Source organism: Elephantulus edwardii, unplaced genomic scaffold (assembly GCF_000299155.1).
Source record: "Elephantulus edwardii isolate Elephantulus edwardi_28Jun2011 unplaced genomic scaffold, EleEdw1.0 scaffold00130, whole genome shotgun sequence".
Classification (NCBI taxonomy): Eukaryota; Metazoa; Chordata; class Mammalia; order Macroscelidea; family Macroscelididae; genus Elephantulus; species Elephantulus edwardii.
In genome coordinates this window covers 3,886,728-3,902,890 of record NW_006399880.1, presented here as the reverse complement: position 1 = coordinate 3,902,890, position 16,163 = coordinate 3,886,728, and the positions used below count along the sequence as shown (strand labels likewise).

At 50.8% G+C, this 16,163-nt stretch overlaps 1 protein-coding gene across 2 annotated transcripts in view; it reads left to right on the top strand.

Annotated features, from left to right (window-relative positions):
- PPARGC1B (peroxisome proliferator-activated receptor gamma, coactivator 1 beta) overlaps nt 1-16,163 on the top strand; it is a 146,747-nt gene that overhangs the window by 117,564 nt on the left and 13,020 nt on the right. Inside the window, exons 4-10 of one of the 2 annotated variants that reach the window (XM_006893705.1) lie at nt 1,421-1,537; nt 3,387-4,524; nt 5,475-5,511; nt 6,080-6,144; nt 7,445-8,225; nt 13,275-13,350; nt 15,452-15,573. In XM_006893705.1, coding sequence (XP_006893767.1) covers nt 1,421-1,537; nt 3,387-4,524; nt 5,475-5,511; nt 6,080-6,144; nt 7,445-8,225; nt 13,275-13,350; nt 15,452-15,573 — 2,336 coding nt within the window. The remainder of the gene's footprint in view (nt 1-1,420; nt 1,538-3,386; nt 4,525-5,474; nt 5,512-6,079; nt 6,145-7,444; nt 8,226-13,274; nt 13,351-15,451; nt 15,574-16,163) is intronic. The other variant, XM_006893706.1, reaches the window with a different exon arrangement.

The window sequence follows — 16,163 nt, the reverse complement described above, 5'->3', positions numbered from 1 at the left end:
GCTGGTGCAAAGAGCTTTTCCTCTGAAATCAGAAAATCACAGATCCCTGGAGAGGATCCTGCTTCCTTTCCTTTGACTCTTCTTCCTAGGATCACTTAGGATGGTACGTCCCCTCAGGAAACACTTGATGTCATAGTAAAACCCATTTTGCTTCTCAAGTCTCTCACCCTTGGCCATGTAGGATCCCTGTCACTGGTGGGACTCCCAGATGCCTCAGCTTCTTCCACCTCAGCTTGGAGACCCGTGTGCAAGGCAGTCCAGGAATATGGGCAAGCTCGCTGGGCCCCTGTCCGCTGACATGCCTTGTGTGTGTGAGAGAGAGAAGTTCCCTCTGTTCTCTGAATCTCCGTTTCTCCACCTTAGAATAAAAATGTTCAATTAGATAACTTTCCCCCCACAAGGCCACGTTGTTCTTTTTCTATTAAAGACAAAAGTAGTGTCTAATAATAGTTGTAATAGTTTCTATTTAAAAATTTGAAAAGTCAAACAAGTTTAGTTTGTGCTTCCACTTGTGTAAAAATAATTGGGTGGACTGGAGGTGATTACTTGTGTAACTGAAACCTGTCTGGTGGTAGGTTCACAAGAAAGTGGGTAAAAGATCTTTTGGCGAGGAGGAGACTTGTTTTTTAATTATCCACCCTTTAATAATGTATTTGCAGTTTGTTTTTGTTTGGGGTGTATTTTTTGGGTACTGTTTGCAGTCATTACTTTTAAAATGAAAATTATTTTATTACTATTTATTGTTATTATTCATGTTATCTTAGGATAATAAGAATAAGTAAAAGGTAAATCAGATAGAATCCCACTTTGAAGAATCTTTTTGGATTCTGACCTTACAGACTTTGTACTTGTGTGTGTAAAGCCCATGGCAGCCGGAACTCAGAGGGACTGACTGCCTTGTTTTTCCGGTTCTTGAGAGACTTTACCTTTGACAGGGTGCTATCTTACTATTTCTTTTTTTTTAATCGTTCACTATTAGTAAAAAAAAAATCTGCATTTTCCTTCTCTAACAAGTTTTACTTGACAGATTTTACTGTACCACAAGCATATGCAGTGCTTCCCAGTAAAGTATATGTATAATATTTTAACAAGGAGAGTGGACAGGTGTTACTCAGAATCTGTTTGGGTTTCTCCACCCCACAGATGTTGTCTTGCTACTAATTCTGAAAAGCCTTTACATTTTATTGGGATACCCTGGAATTGCTTGGATAGCTTGGACTTGCTAGACAGCCTGTGTTATTCCTTGCTATGTTGGCAACATTGTCTTAGCCATTCAGTGGCCTTCCTGTGGTGGCAGCCGTCAGGGTGTAGGAGTCCTGCCGGGCCAGCTCTGTGTCCAGGCCTCTCCCCATGATGTGGGTCACTCCATCCTCTGCTGTGGCTCAGCCCAAGCCCCTCTTCTCTTTGTTTCTCCCTTTAGCTGCAGAAGCTGCTCCTTGCCACGTCCTCCCCGACGACAAGCTCTGACAGCCAGAAGGACGGGACCACCTGGCGGCATGCTGGCCGCAGGTCCAAAAGTCAGCGGCCTGGTGTCAAGGTATTTCTTCATCTGCCCAGGGCCCCAGACAGTTCTTACTTGACATCACATTCTTCAGTCAGCCTCCAGCATCTCCTCACACACCTCTTCGAGACTCAGCCCAATTTGGTGCTGTAGAAAAACCTTTTTTTTCATACACTTTCAAAAATTTTGGCCAAGAGACTTCTGTGTATCAGGTACTATGTTAGACGTTGCTTTTGAGCAAAGACAAGGATGTGGCCTGCCTTCCATGAGGTATACTTTTATTTTTTAAATTGCCTTTCCTTTTACCCAATTTATACTTATCGACTATGTGTTCTAGTGAGGTAGCAGACCAGAAGGTACAAATACATTTAAAAAGATGCTTCACTGACAGGGTGAGGGCCTGGAGAAGGAGCAGCCTGGGGTGGAGGGATGGTGGGTGCCAGCTGAGTGTCAGGGGTGAAGAGGAGGATCAAGCTGTACTCTGGTGTCAGGGGTAGACGGGAGCATTCCTGGTGGAAGTTGGATGCTTGTTTGGTTAGAAGAACAGAAAAGAGGTTGTTGCTTCAGCTGATGAGAGGAATACAAACCTTGAAAGCAGGGCCCAGGTCATTGACCACAGCGTTGGCTTGTGGGGTGCCATTGGAGGGCATTAAGCTCTGTCGTGAACACCTAGGAAGGATCAAAGCTAGTCTCTTTCACTACCTGAGCCTTGGCCTTCGAAGGAGAGCTAAGTAAAAAGGTCTCCAAGGAGTCCCGAGACTCAAATCCACACCGAACTTATCCCACCTGGCCCTCCAGGAGATAGTGGTGTAAAGGTCCACACCTTCAGGATCAAGGTAAAACTGGGGGTGGTTGGGTGCCCAGGTCTCTCTCTCTTGGTCAGGCCTCAGTGTGTAAACCTCACCCTCACCAGCTCCTCTGAGCAGGCTTCCCTGCCAGTCCAAGCTGACCTCTGAAAAGAACCCTCTGGGAGACCAGTAAGCTCCTCAGAGAGGTGACCACACCAGTCCACCCTAGCTCGGCAATGAGGCGCTTGTGCTGACAGGAGAGCCTGGGGTAGGGCAGGTGGGAAGAATGGAGGGAGGGACCTGCTCAGGCCAGATAAAGGAGTCTAGAAGACTCGGCTCAGGGCCTTTCCCCTTAACGGTGAGTGCTGGCAAGCTCCCCGGAAGGGCCTGGATTGTTTGCTCAAACAGCTTTATTGAGGTATCATTTACATACCATAAAATGTGCCTGTTTTTCCTTAATGGGTGATAGCTAGTGAACACAGATTGGTCTTATTCTGGTTTTGTATGTGATAAAATGTTCTAAAATGGATTGTGGTGAGAGTTTCACACAATATAACTTTATTAGGGCCCAATGAAGCATGTATAAGAAAGGGATGAGCTATATGGTATATGAATTCTAGTCCAATAAAACTGCTAGCAAAAAAAGTTACCTGTTTTAAGAATACAAATCTGTGGTTTTTAGTAAATTTGCAGTTATGCAACCACAGCTGTTGTCCTGTTTTGTAACATTTCTGTCACCCCTGAGGGATCCATGTGCTCCCATTTCCAGTTAATCCCGTTCCCACGCCCAGCTCCGGGCCACCACTAATCTACCTTCTGGCTTCCTTACCAAGGGGTGAAGAGCACAGTGGGTCGGAGGTGGGAGCAGGGCCTAGGCAGCCAGACCCCAGGCTGATAGACCTGTTAGGAGGCTGTTCATCCCTCCCTCCTCACCAGGTGGGCACCTGCTAGGTGCTGGGCTCTGTGCTGGGGGCAGAGGATGCAGTGAATGGAACTTTCTAGTCTTGTGACCCAGGTGAGATGTGTGCTGCAGACCAGGCCATAGAGGAGGCGCGGTGCAAGCCCCTAGCCTCATAGTAGCCTCTTTCCCTCTCTAGGTGGACAGCAGCCAAGACAAGAAGACCCCTCTCCCACAGCCCCAGAGCCGAAACTGTACAGAACTGCATAGGCACCTCACCTCGGTGCTGTCCTGCCCCCGGGCTAAAGCCCGCTCCCCAGAGAGGGCCCCGCACCCACCACCACCCCTGAGTCCTCGGCTCCCTGCCAGGGAGGAAAAGGAGCCAGGTGAGGACTGCCCAAGCCCCCAGCCAGCCCCAGCGTCTCCCCACAACTCTGCAGCGCCAGGCAGCGCAGGCCCCAGTGCCCAGGCTTCCCAGGAGGACATGCGGGCCATGGTGCAGCTGATCCACTACATGCACACCTACTGCCTCCCCCAGAGGAAGCTGCCCGCCCAGACCCCAGAGCCTGCCGCCCAGCCCTGCAGCCCCTCCAGGCAGGTCAGAGTGCAGCCCAAATCCCGGTCGCCCTCCAAAGCGCCCTGGGCTGAGTTCTCTATCCTGCGGGAACTTCTGGCTCAAGATGTCCTATGTGATGTCAGCAAACCCTACCGCCTGGCCACACCTGTGTATGCCTCCCTCACACCCCGGACAAGGCTCAGGACCCCTAAGGACAGTCATGCCTCCTCCGGTCACCTGTCCCCTGTGGAGGAGGTGAGGATTGCGGCTTCACCCAAGAGCCTGGGGCCTAGAGCGAGCCTGCGTCCTCTGCGGCTGGAGGTGAGAGGGGGTGTCCGCCGGCCTAGCAGGCTGCAGCGGGAAGAGGAAGACGAGGAGGAGGAAGAGGAAGAGGAGGAGGAAGAAAAGGAGGAGGAGGAGGAGGAGTGGGGCAGGAAAAGGCCAGGCCGAGGCCTGCCATGGACCAAGCTGGGCAGGAAGCTGGAGAGTTCCGTATGCCCAGTGCGCCGCTCGCGGAGGCTTAACCCCGAGTTAGGCCCCTGGCTGAGCTTCTGCGAAGAGTCCCTGGTCCCTCCAGAGCCCCAAGGTGCTCTGTCCTCACTGTGCCTGGCTCCCAGGGCCTACGATGTGGAGGGGGAGCTGAGCAGCCCCACGGACGAGGACAGTGGCCAAGACCAGCAGCTCCTGCGGGGTCCCCAGATTCCGGCTCTGGAGAGCCCCTGCGAGAGTGGGTGTGGGGATACAGATGAAGACCCCAGCTGCCTGCGGCTCCCTCCCAGAGGTAGTCATGGGGGGTGGCCTACAGGAGAGGGACAGGGAGAGGTGTGGCATACCCCACAGGACCAGGCCCCAGGTTCTGTCCTGTGTTGGGCAAGTCCCTTCCCCCACTGCTGACTCTCCTCTGCCCTTTCTATAAACTGGGAGGTTGGGGCAGATCTTTAGGATTGGCCCATCCTGAAGATGGATTTTTACCACTTCAGGGGTATTTTCAGCAGGCACTATTAATAAGGAGCAAGATGCCTGCCTTCCTGAGGTTTATGTTTTAATAGAGGATATAGGTGATAAAAATAAGCAGAGAGGAAGATAGTTACCAACTGTGACATGTCCTATCAAGAAAGCTTCCTGGGTGAGTCAACGGAAAGTGTGAGCCCATCCATTCACCTCTGCAAGGAAGTTGTTTTTGTCAGTTTCTAAGAACAATGGTGGTGGTGGTGGTGATTTGTGCACTGGCTCTGCCTCTCACTGTTCTAAGATTTAAGAGGTAATCCTACGTGACTCCCCACAACAAGCTTGTGTGGTAAATCTTCGTATTGTCGGTTTTAAGATGACACTCGGGCACAGAGGTGTTTTGTGATCAGCCCAGCCAGTGAGTCCTGTCTGTCTACTTAGCTGCGAGCCAGGAGTCAGCCCACAGCTGCTGTACTGAGGAGCTGGGACTTTCCTCACTGGCTGTATTGCTTGGCTCACAGGGTCTTCTCTTAGACCCACCCTGCTTTCTGTGAAAGGGAGTCACTCAAACTAGTCCTTAATGCTGCGCGAGCCCTGGGGTAGAAGGTAGACTTGCGTTGTTCCCACCTCCTGGCCCTAAAAGTTACAAGAGGTTTGCCTTTGGGTTAGAGACCTGAGAAAGAGTTATGTTTGGTTCTGAGGGAAGTTTAGGAGATCCTCCAAGGGGGGACATCGGCTGGTGATGCTGTGTTGGCAAATCTGTTTTCTTTTTTGTCTTTTCAGACTCTCCCAGGTGCCTCATGCTGGCCTTGTCACAAAGGTAGATTTTCAGATGTTACTGGTAGATTATTCCAAGAGACCTTGTCTTACTGGGTTTACATGGTGGTTGTGGTCCCCATGGCTCCTGCCCTGACTACCATGTGGGGTCCTCAGACAGTGGGCTCCCACAGAGGGCAATGTGGAGTTAGACGCAGGTCACCACAAATCCAGGGGATGGAGGCGGAGTTCAGGTCTCAGGGCATTTTGTAAGCTGTCTTCCTTGGGACACTGGAATGACTTTTCTCCTTGAAAAAGAGCTGACAGTGCTGTGTGGCTTTAGGCAGGAACCTTTTCCTCTCGGGGCCTCAGTTGCTCCATCTTAAATAAGAAGGTGGCATCACTCCTCCCCTTTCACCCTCCAGCAGACCTATGCTGTATCTCCTAGAAAAGCTGTGCAGCTTTGAATTCTTCCAGCAGTCAGGATGGTGTCCCCTCAGATGCTCCCCGGACCCCACTGTGAGCAGTGCACTAGAATCCATCATAGTTTCCCCTCACTCTCTTTGAGTGCTCAGGAGGGTGGGAGCCTGCTGCTGACCAGCCTCTTCCTTCTCTGTCTCTGACCCCGCCAGTGACCCTCCCTTTGGCAAGAAGAACTTCGAGCAGACCTTGACGGTGGAGCTCTGTGGCACAGCAGGTGAGCCAGGGACCGGGCGTGGGATGCTCTTGGGAGAGCTGGCTGATAAGACCCCTGTCAGAAAATCCCCCACACTCAGCAGATCCTTGAGCAGTGAGGGGTGCCCCTTGATCTCACCTTGTCACCACTTCACAGGGCTGTGGGGGTTGAGGTGCTTAGCGAGGTTATCATGAAGTGAGGCGACCCAAATTCAGCCACTCGGCCGCCTGTACTTGGTACGCAGATGCTGGCTCAGGAAAAAGGACACAGAATTCCAAGCTTAGAAGAGCCCAAGTAGAAACACACCACCATGTTGGCCACTGTTGGGAAAAGTATGCCCAGTGAAACCAGTGAGACCTGAAACACAATAAATCTGCCTGGGTTTTTTCAGGCCTCTGGAGTTTTCCACCTTTGACAGTGTTCCCACTCCTCTCTCTCTTGTTAGTGGAAAATAAGTTGATAAGTTTCCACCTTATAAAGTTCCCTGTTTTCTCGGGTTTTACTGTACATTGCTCCTTGGGACATGAGGAAGGGACAGATATGGCCAGGGGGCACTGCCAGCTCCCAGAACAGGGGACAGGTGAGCTGGATGTGAAAGATCAGTAGACATTGGGAAGACAAGGAAGGGGCCCCCAGTAGCCAGCTCAGCATGAGCAAGGGCATGGAGGAGCCGCATCTGAGGATCCTGGTGGCCTGTGTTGCTTGATGTTAGCATCCGGGTGTCAGCAAGGACCAGTCACAGGAGGACAGAGGCAGGTCAGGACAGCTGGGGAGGGTGAGGAAACTCGGGATGAGGAGGGTAGTCTTTGTCCTGTTGGCATCAGGAGCCTCCAAGAGGAAGAGCCGGGCGTGGCTGCAAGTGCCCTGTGGTGCACTGCAGAGGGCGGCAGACACACTGTGATGCCAGGGCACTGAGGACACTGGCCGTAAAGCCCAGTGCTTTTACCTGTGATGCCTGGCCATTCTCTGCTCTGGGGGGTCTAGAGGCATCTAAAGGTGCAGTTGGGAAATCTCATACCAAGATTGCATATCTTGGGTGACATGGAAGCTTCTGGGTATCATCCTTAGGCTACGGAAGGGCTGCTAAATGGATTTCATTTCACATGCTAACTCCTAAGGATGGGGGGGGGGGAGTGAGGCTGGTGCCTGGCCTGAGGCCTGTCCAGGCTCCACCCAAAGGTCCTGAGAGTAGTGATCTGCCATCATGTTGGGTTGGAGGAGTAGTGAGTGGCACATAGGCCACTTCTTAGCCATCTCTAACTGGGTCCTGCAGTCCACTGGGGAAGTGATTGGTCACGTATTTCTCTTCTTGCTTGGATAGGACTCACCCCACCAACCACACCCCCATACAAGCCGACAGAAGAGGACCCCTTTAAGCCTGACATCAAGCACACCTTGGGCAAAGACATAGCTCCCAGTGTCCCCTCCCCCGAAGGCCCCCAGCTTGGGGCCACTGCAGAGGCTACCCACAAGCTGCCAAAGAAACACCCGGAGCGGAGCGAGCTCCTGTCCCACCTGCGGCACACGGCAGCCACTCCAGCCTCCCAGGGTGGACAGAAGCGCCCCTTCTCCTGTTCCTTCGGAGACCACGACTACTGCCAGGTGCTCAAGCCGGAGGGCGCTCTGCAGAGAAAGGTGCTGAGGTCCTGGGAGCCATCTGGGACGCACCTGGAGGACTTGCCCCAGCAAGATGCCCCTCAGGCTGAGGCAGCGGCCTGTGTCAGGGAGGACGACAGGAGCTGCGATGCCAACACCCCCACCAAGGACAGCGTGCTGCTGAGAGACCATGAGATCCGCGCCAGCCTCACCAAGCACTTCGGGCTCCTGGAGAGTGCCCTGGACGACGAAGACCTGGCCTCGTGCAAAAGCCCCGAATATGACACCGTCTTTGAAGACAGCAGCAGCAGCAGTGGTGAGAGTAACTTCCTCCTGGAGGAGGAAGAGGACAATGAGGAGGACTCGGGGGCCAGCTCCCCTCGCTCTGACCACTGCCCCTACCAGAGCCCACCGAGGAAGGCCAGTCGGCAGCTCTGTTCCCGCAGCCGCTCCAGCTCTGGCTCCTCCTGCCGCTCCCGGTCACCAGCCACCCGGAGGACCTTCAGGTATGCATGAGTGCCGCAGGGAGGGATGGCCCCAGGGGCAGGCCCTGGGACCTGGGGTGCCGGGGAAGGAGAAACTCCAAGAACCTGGGCCTGCTTCTCCCTGGGGTACATCCTGGCTGGTTACCTGAAGCCTCGTCTCCTTGAAGGAGCTGTGAGCAAGTCCCAGAGCCAGCCATACCTGGTGCATCCCCAAACAACCAGAAATATCCACAACCCCCTGCCCACTTCCTTTTCCTTCATCTCTGTCTCTGCTTTGTGTGTTTGTACAATGGACGGGTTTTGTATAAAAACATCCCACATAATTTAAGACCTTTGCAATGTTTACTTGAAAAAGAAAGTTTGGCATAATTCTAATACATGTTCGGGGGGGGAAAAAACCTCCTAGAGTTAAAGCAGTGCTAATGCTATTCCTGTTTCTGAGTTCTGCTGAGTTCCAGGGTGAGTGACTTCAGCAGGCAGCCACCCCCCAGAGTTTTGGTACCTCAGCGTAGGAAGATGCGTCGTGAGCCCGTGGGCTCATTCTGTCTTTGCTCACTGAACCAGAGTGGAGATGGAGCTGGTCCAGAAATCAGCTGGGAAGCTGGGCAGGAAGAATGCAGCTTGGCACATTGGTTGTCAACTGGCTGCTTCTCTGATCACAGTAGGGCCCCCATTCTTTTCCAGGGGAAGCTTGAGGAGGGAGATGTAGCTGAGGAGCCACTAGATGGCAATGGTGGGCCAAGAGCAGGCCAGTTGAAGACCCTGGAGGATCAGTTAAACAGGTTACTGACTCAGTTGCCTGATTCAGTAGGTCTAGGCTAGGATTTTGCAGCTCTATCTTACATACTCTGGGCATGTGACCTGGAGGGACCAGGCCTAGGAGAAGGACATCATGCTTGGGAGAGTGGAGAGACAGTGCAGGAGAGAAAGACCCTGGATGAAATGGATTGATACTATTACTAGGGTAATGAGCGTAGGTATGTTCGAGTCAGTGAGACTGGCTCAGTACAGGGCAGGCTTCAGAATTGTTGTACATAGGGTCACTATGAGTCGCAGGCAACTTGATGACATATAACCATAAAAACAAGTGGGGCCCCAGAATTTGCATTTCTAACAAGTCCCCAAGTGATAATGCTGATGCCCCCAGAATGAGCTCAGCATTCAAGTGACATAAAGCTGTCTTTGTGGGGGAGCTCTGGTGGCCTAGTGGCAAGAAGCTGCAACTACAATCCCAGAGGTGCATGGTTCGAATCCACCAGATGCTCTGCCGGGGAAGGACCCTGTTCAGAAATGGTGAGAGAATGTGGAATAAAACAAACATGGACATCAGGGAGCTCTGGTGGCCTAGTGGCAAGGAGCTGCAACTACAATCCCAAAGGTGTACGGTTCGAATCCACCAGATGCTCTGCCGGGGAAGGAGGGGCAATCTCCTCCTGTACCAGTCAGATCTGATTTGACGGTACACGCACACAAAAAATAATAAAAAAATATATTTAAAAAAAATTTAAAAAAATAGGAGAGAAAAAATTAAAAAAAACAAACAAAAAAGCTGTCTTTGCTTGTTATGTGCAATAAGAAAGTGACTTGGCCAAGTTGAGTCTTGCTCAGTTTTCTTATCCCACTGCCAACACGTCGGGGGCCCCTCACAGTGACCCTGCGGAACAGGATAGAGCTGGCCCATCCAGTTCCTGAGGCACTAAGTCTTGCAAACTGCTTCCTCTTTCTCCCATGGAGCATCCTGATGGGTTCTAACCACTGGCTTTCCAGTTAGCAGCCCATGTCTTAGCCCTCTAAGCTACCAGGTCACCTCCAGCAGAGCTTGGTACTTGGTAATCCTCAAACCCTAACCTTCCCTGTACCGGTGTTTCTCTGCCCATGCTTCAGCTGCCATACCTAGATCAGCAGGAAGCATCTTGACAACATAAACCCCAGGTGCCACAGTGCCTCCCAGCTGCTCCTGGCTCCTCTGCTGAGGAAAGGACAGCCAGTTCTATTTCACTAGTCACATCCTGAGTTACCCTGTTTGAGATTCACAGATGTACTTGAAGGTTCTTCTTATCCCCATTTTGTAGATGAAGACATTGAGGTTCAGAAAGGTCAAGTCCATGTACTGATCTGTACTATTCGGCTGAGCCTAATATGTTACATACGTTTCTGATTCAATTCTCATAGATGGTTCAGGCGGTGGGTACAACTGGTAATCTCTTTTTAGAGATGAAGAACTGAAGCTGAGAGGGTTTAAGTAACAGACTCAAGGTCACCCAGGGAGGAGGTGGAAGAGCTGAGGTTCAGCCCCACATTGTGATTCAGAGCCCCTGTTCTGTTGTTCTGGCCCAAGAGGACATGGACGGAAAGTGGCAAAGCCAGGATTGGATCCCACCTCACACCCCAGGTGCCTTTCGCTGTGCAGACTGTCCCTTTGAAGAAGCAGACACGGTGTGGGCAGATCAATAGGTCTGGTAGCTCTGATAGATAGAAAAATAGTTGAAAGCAAGAGAGAGAAAGAAAGAAGCTAGTCCCAAGAAACAAACAGGCCTTTAGTGCCTGGTCTGAGAAGGACGCCAAGTGACCACATGCGAAGGTCAGAATGGTGCGGGTGAGTCAAGGATGATTTCTTTTTATAGGGGTTTTAGGGAAGACTAGAAAAAATGGTATTTTGCTTGGAATCTGGAATGGGGACCCTGTTAATTAACTTGGGTGTGGGCTTTTGTGATCAGGATCCCGGCCTCTGGTCTGGTCTCTATTCTGGTCACCTTAGATATCATTAGGCCTCTTCAAGGAGTGATCAGGCCTGCGGGCAACTGTGAAATTTTTCTTCTAAGCTCCACTAGGTCCAAGGCATTGTGATGGGCAATGGCTTTTCTCAGCCAAGGGCCAGCCAGCCAGTGGTGGCAGTCAGCCTGAGATCACCAGCCCTGCTCCCAGCCCTGACTTCCCTGCTTTCTGGCTTTAGGTGAATCCTACAAAGGACCTGAGGCTCGGGCTTCTCATCTGGGAAAAGTGGAAAGCGAAAACCACATGGGACTTTTTCATCCAGTCAGATGTGATAATGGATGTCTGTAGAGAGGTGGTACCCAGGAGTCATTGACACCAACAGATAATTCCCTACACAATCTTCCATCACCAGTAGTAGTAACAACCAATACCCTACAAGTGGTGCACAGGGCCATGGGAAAGATGAACAGAAAAGGCAAGTGGAAGGGACTACACCTTTGACATAGGTTTGTGGTTTTTGTTGTGTACCATAGAGTCGGAACCGACCCATAGCTGACCCTCTGGCAGGTTTTCAGAGGCAGTTAACCACACAGGAAGAGACTGTCCATCCGTCTTCCCATGGAGCAGCTGGTGGCCTCGAACTGCATGCCTTTAGGATTGCAGCACAGCTTCTTGCTACTAGGCCACCAGAGCTCCCTGTAGGTGTTTCTACTGGCCTATTTGTGTGTGCTGCAGATGGATCCTTGTGTATAGTAGAATCAACATCAGCAGGGAACAAGGTTACATCAACTTCTTAATCACAGCCAGACACCCTGAGGGAATGAGTCAATGGTCTTGGGGCCTCGGGACCATATCAGGGGATATCCAGGTCAGTTGACAAAAGATAATATTCTATTATTTACAAAAGCAGTGTTCTATACTCTACTTTGGTGAGTGGTGACAGGAGACTTAGAAGCTTCCTAACTGCCATCTAAGATGCAGTTAAGTATTGGTCATTCTGTATCTGGAGCAAATAAGAGTAAAGAAATTCAAAAGCACATGGAAGCAGTTAGTATGTAGCACTAATAGGGCTTGTAGACCTCCACTTCCATGACCCTAAGACCAGCAAAGTTGATGAAGCTTCACCTCACATATTTTGGGCATATTGTTAGAAGAGTCTATTCATGCTCAGAAGTGTGGAGGGACAGCACAGGAGAGGAAGATCCTGGATGAGATGGATTCATACAGTAACTGGGGCAGTGGGAGTTGGTGTGTCGGAATTAGTGAGACTGGCTTAGGACAGGGTAGGGTTCAGAGCTGCTATACATGCAACTCGATGGCACAGAACAACAACAACAACAACATTCCTTGGAAAAGGACATCATGCTTGGAATGGTGATGTCAGCAAAGGAGAAGACCCTCAGTGAGATGAACTGATGCATTGTCTGCAGCTGTGGACTCAAAAAATGTCAGGATAGGACAGAGTTCAGATCTATTGCACCTAGAGTCACTGAGTCATAATTGGCTCCCTGGCATTTAACAATAATACCAGGAAGACCAGAAAAACCTAGATAAACCACTGGCTAGGTGCTGTGAAAGGGATCACAATGGATGGTCCCGCATAGAAGGAGAATAAAAGCAAAACAAGACACAAAGACATAGAACTAGTCAAGGTTCCTGGCCTGATGGAGACTAGGAAACCCTGTGGCTGTGGCCACAAGTCAACTATGTGAGTCTGGGACTGCATTCACCCTAGGGGCACAACTTGTAGTCAAATACAGGCCTAGAAGGTGAGGACTCAGGAACCGATACCCACACCTGATAAGAAAGACAGCCTTTGCCCAGGGATAAAGCTTAGAAGGATGAAAAGAAACAAGAACCACAGAGAAGCAGTTCTGTTACAATGAAACGGGGATTAGAATCAATGTGATAAAATATGCTTGGATGGTTGAGTAAAAATGAATCTGCTCTTGTAACATTTCACTCAAGCAGATCAGCTAGTGGACTCGAACCACCTGCCTTTGGGTTGGCAGTGCAACTCCATACCACTAGGCCACCACCAGAGAACTCTATTTTAAAAAAAATAAATAAAGCACAGTAAAAGAATGGCTGTGTGAAGACTCTTCGTATCCCTCCTAGTAGACAAGATTCTGAGAACTTGGACTCTGGTGATTTGATCACCAGAGAAGCCTGGCTGAGAAGCCTGGGTCAGGGTGTTCTGAACCCTCGCTGGCTGGCGCTGGGCCTTTGTGTGAGGGTGTTTTAGCACTTCTGCCTTCATGCACAAGCTCCCCCCGCCCGCCCCCCCCACAAGGCACCCTTGCCTCCTAGAGTATCCTGAGAGTGAGTGCCTGTGCTTTGCTTGTTCACTGACAGATGTGATAGCAGAGGGCCGTGTTCAGACAGAACGCCAAGCATCCGGCACGCCAGGAAGCGGCACGAAAAGGCCATTGTAAGTGATCTGGGGCTCCAGAGCCCAGAGTGACTGGGGATGAGCAGGGGGTCAGGAAGTACAGGGGCTTCAGGGGCCTTTGAAGGGACTGGTGTGAGCCCTTTGGTTCAACTCTGCCAGGAACAGAAGGGCCACGGCCTGCAGAACAGTTAGGTGTCATTTGAAGAGCACAAGGGTGTCATCAGAGGGCATCAAAGGGTGACACCATGAAGGTGCCGCCAAGAGGCTGGCCGTAAAACATGTCATTGCTGGTGACATGGGGCTCATCAGCAGGGACCTTGAAGAGACTGAGGTGGCAGACTGGGTGGGAGCAAAGCAAGGGCACCAGCCAGTCAGTGCTGTCACCAGCGTGACTTCCCTGTGACCTCGGGCAGATCTCCCACCCACCCAAGCCTCAGCTTACTCATCTGCACACAGGAAGTTGGTCCTTGTGCTTCCTCTGTGCTCCTCTAGACCCTTCAGGACTAAGGGACTGAGCTGTCTGGTTCTTTTGTTCCCAGTCATGTCCCCAACTCCCTTCCAGCATCAGTCCGTGCACAGCAGCCAGACCCTGCAAGTGGCAGCCATAGCCTGCAATCCTGTGCCGCTAGAAAGGAGGGAAGGGAGCATAGGGCAGCAGCAGAAAGACGGTCACTTATGCCTACCCCCTCACAGTGGTGCATCTAGAATTATACATGATGTACGCGTGCCCCTAGAGGTGCACCACTGTGTGTGCAGGCAGTTTCTCAAAACCACACAGTGTGCAGAACGCATCTTCCTAGAGCCCATGTCAGATCTCTTGGTAGTTATTCATTATATGCCTGGAACTGTTATTCATTATATGCCTGGAACTGTTCTAGGTTTAGGCAGACAGACAGTGGCCTCACCTCCACCGGGAGAATGCCAAAAGACTCCTAAGGGAATAAACAGAGTAATGACAGACGGGGAACCGTGCTTTGACATTGACGTCATGCCTGAAATAAACAGCCGTGTTTTGACTGGTAGGGAGGGTGTGTTAACCTGGATGGGGCTGAGCAGGGCGTCATTAATTAAAGTTCTGAGGTGAAAAGCACTAGCCAAGCAAAGACTGGTGGCAGAGACAGGAGGGTGCTGTGAATTGACGCAACTCCAAGGAGGCCACTAGGAAAGGGTAGATTTGTACCCAGTCAAACCTTGATGTACTGCGTAGAGGGCTGCTCACATTACAGGACTGCTGACCCAGGGTCCTGCTGGGGGACCTCAGTTCTGCTTTTCTCCTGCTGTCGTGGTATGGGCTGGACAATTATTGTTACCTGTTGCCAGAGGAATTCAGTTACACCTGGGAATTGTCAGCCTTGCTCACAGGATTCTAGGACAAACTGGAGGTCTTCCCATAGGTCTGAGCAACTCCTCCAACAGCATGGCCTGAGAGGGAGAAGAAAACCACAAGGGGTAGTTACAGCTGGGCTCCCGCAACCATCAGTGAAGCTGTTCTTGAGGCCCATAGCATCTCACCAAACTCCCCTGGTCTATTTACTGTTGTCTGCACTGTGGCTTGAACCAGAGATAGTGGGGTGGGGGTGACTACATTAGCCCTAATGCCCCCTGCTCTATTGCCTTTCCTGCCAGCCACCTGGACTCCAGCAAATGACTTACCTCCTAATTCTTGCCCCATTACTATCCTCAGTTTCTCACAGCTGCACCCCAGCCTTGCCCATCAAAAAGAAAAAGAGAAAAAATAAATTTCAGATTCAACATAAATGCAGAAACTACTGAACATGTCACTGTATCATAGTGATAAATCCTCTTCTTCAACCCAGTCTCTGCTTACTTTCTGTCAAGTTGTACAAGTAAGCATCTACCTTCCTTTGGGGAGCACTTTCCCACCTGGGACTCTGCAGTCTCCTCCTCTATCAATACAGGACCTTTTTGTAGTAATGATCACTGTCCTTTCTCTGACTCCAGCCCCTTTGATGTCACTTGCTTAGCCAGATGTCATGACGGGGGGGGGGGGGGGGAAGATGCCGTGGACTCTCACGACCAAGGAGCTCCCCTGGCAATGACTGATCCCCTCTGTTAATTTGTAATTAAATACATTAAAAATTTAATTTCTTTCTTAAAATGTGTCCCCTTTCCTGAGCAGAGTGAAGGCCGGGTGGTGTACATTCGCAATCTCTCCAGCGACATGAGCTCTCGCGAGCTGAAGAGGCGCTTCGAGGTTTTTGGGGAGATTGTAGAGTGCCAGGTGCAGACCAGAAGCAAGAGGTGAGTTAAGTCCTGGGGGTTGGTGTGTACGCACACACTGGGGGCAGGGAGTGAGTGTACGCATGCAAGTGTTAAGTCTTAGAGGGTGGCGGGGGCGGGGGGTGCTGAGGATATTCATGGAGCACATTTCACTAATCCACACGTAGAGAACTACTACAGGGAGATGGCTTTAAAGAACAGAAATTTATTTTCTCACCATTCAGAGGGTAGAAGTCTGATTTAGAGCACCAGCTCTGGGAGGTGGCCCCTGCCTTCCAGCGTTCCTTCATTCCTTCATTTCCATGTGAGACTACGTTCACATTAATAAAATATAATTATAGAAAAAAAAAGATTTCAACATATGTTAGGGTTAGGGGAAAGCACATCACAGTCAGTCTAGAACAGTACCACACAGTGTCTGCGTAGTCTTTAATTGTTGCAACACACTGTGATAAATGTACGCATTCTTTCTACTGCTCTCCATTCTGGGGATTTCAGAAAAGTTAACTGAGCAGCTAGTTAGTGACAGAGCTAGAGCTGGAGCCCGCATGATTGCTATAGGTTCTGAGATCTGGTGATGGTAAAGGGGATGGGCCCACACCTGTGGCTGT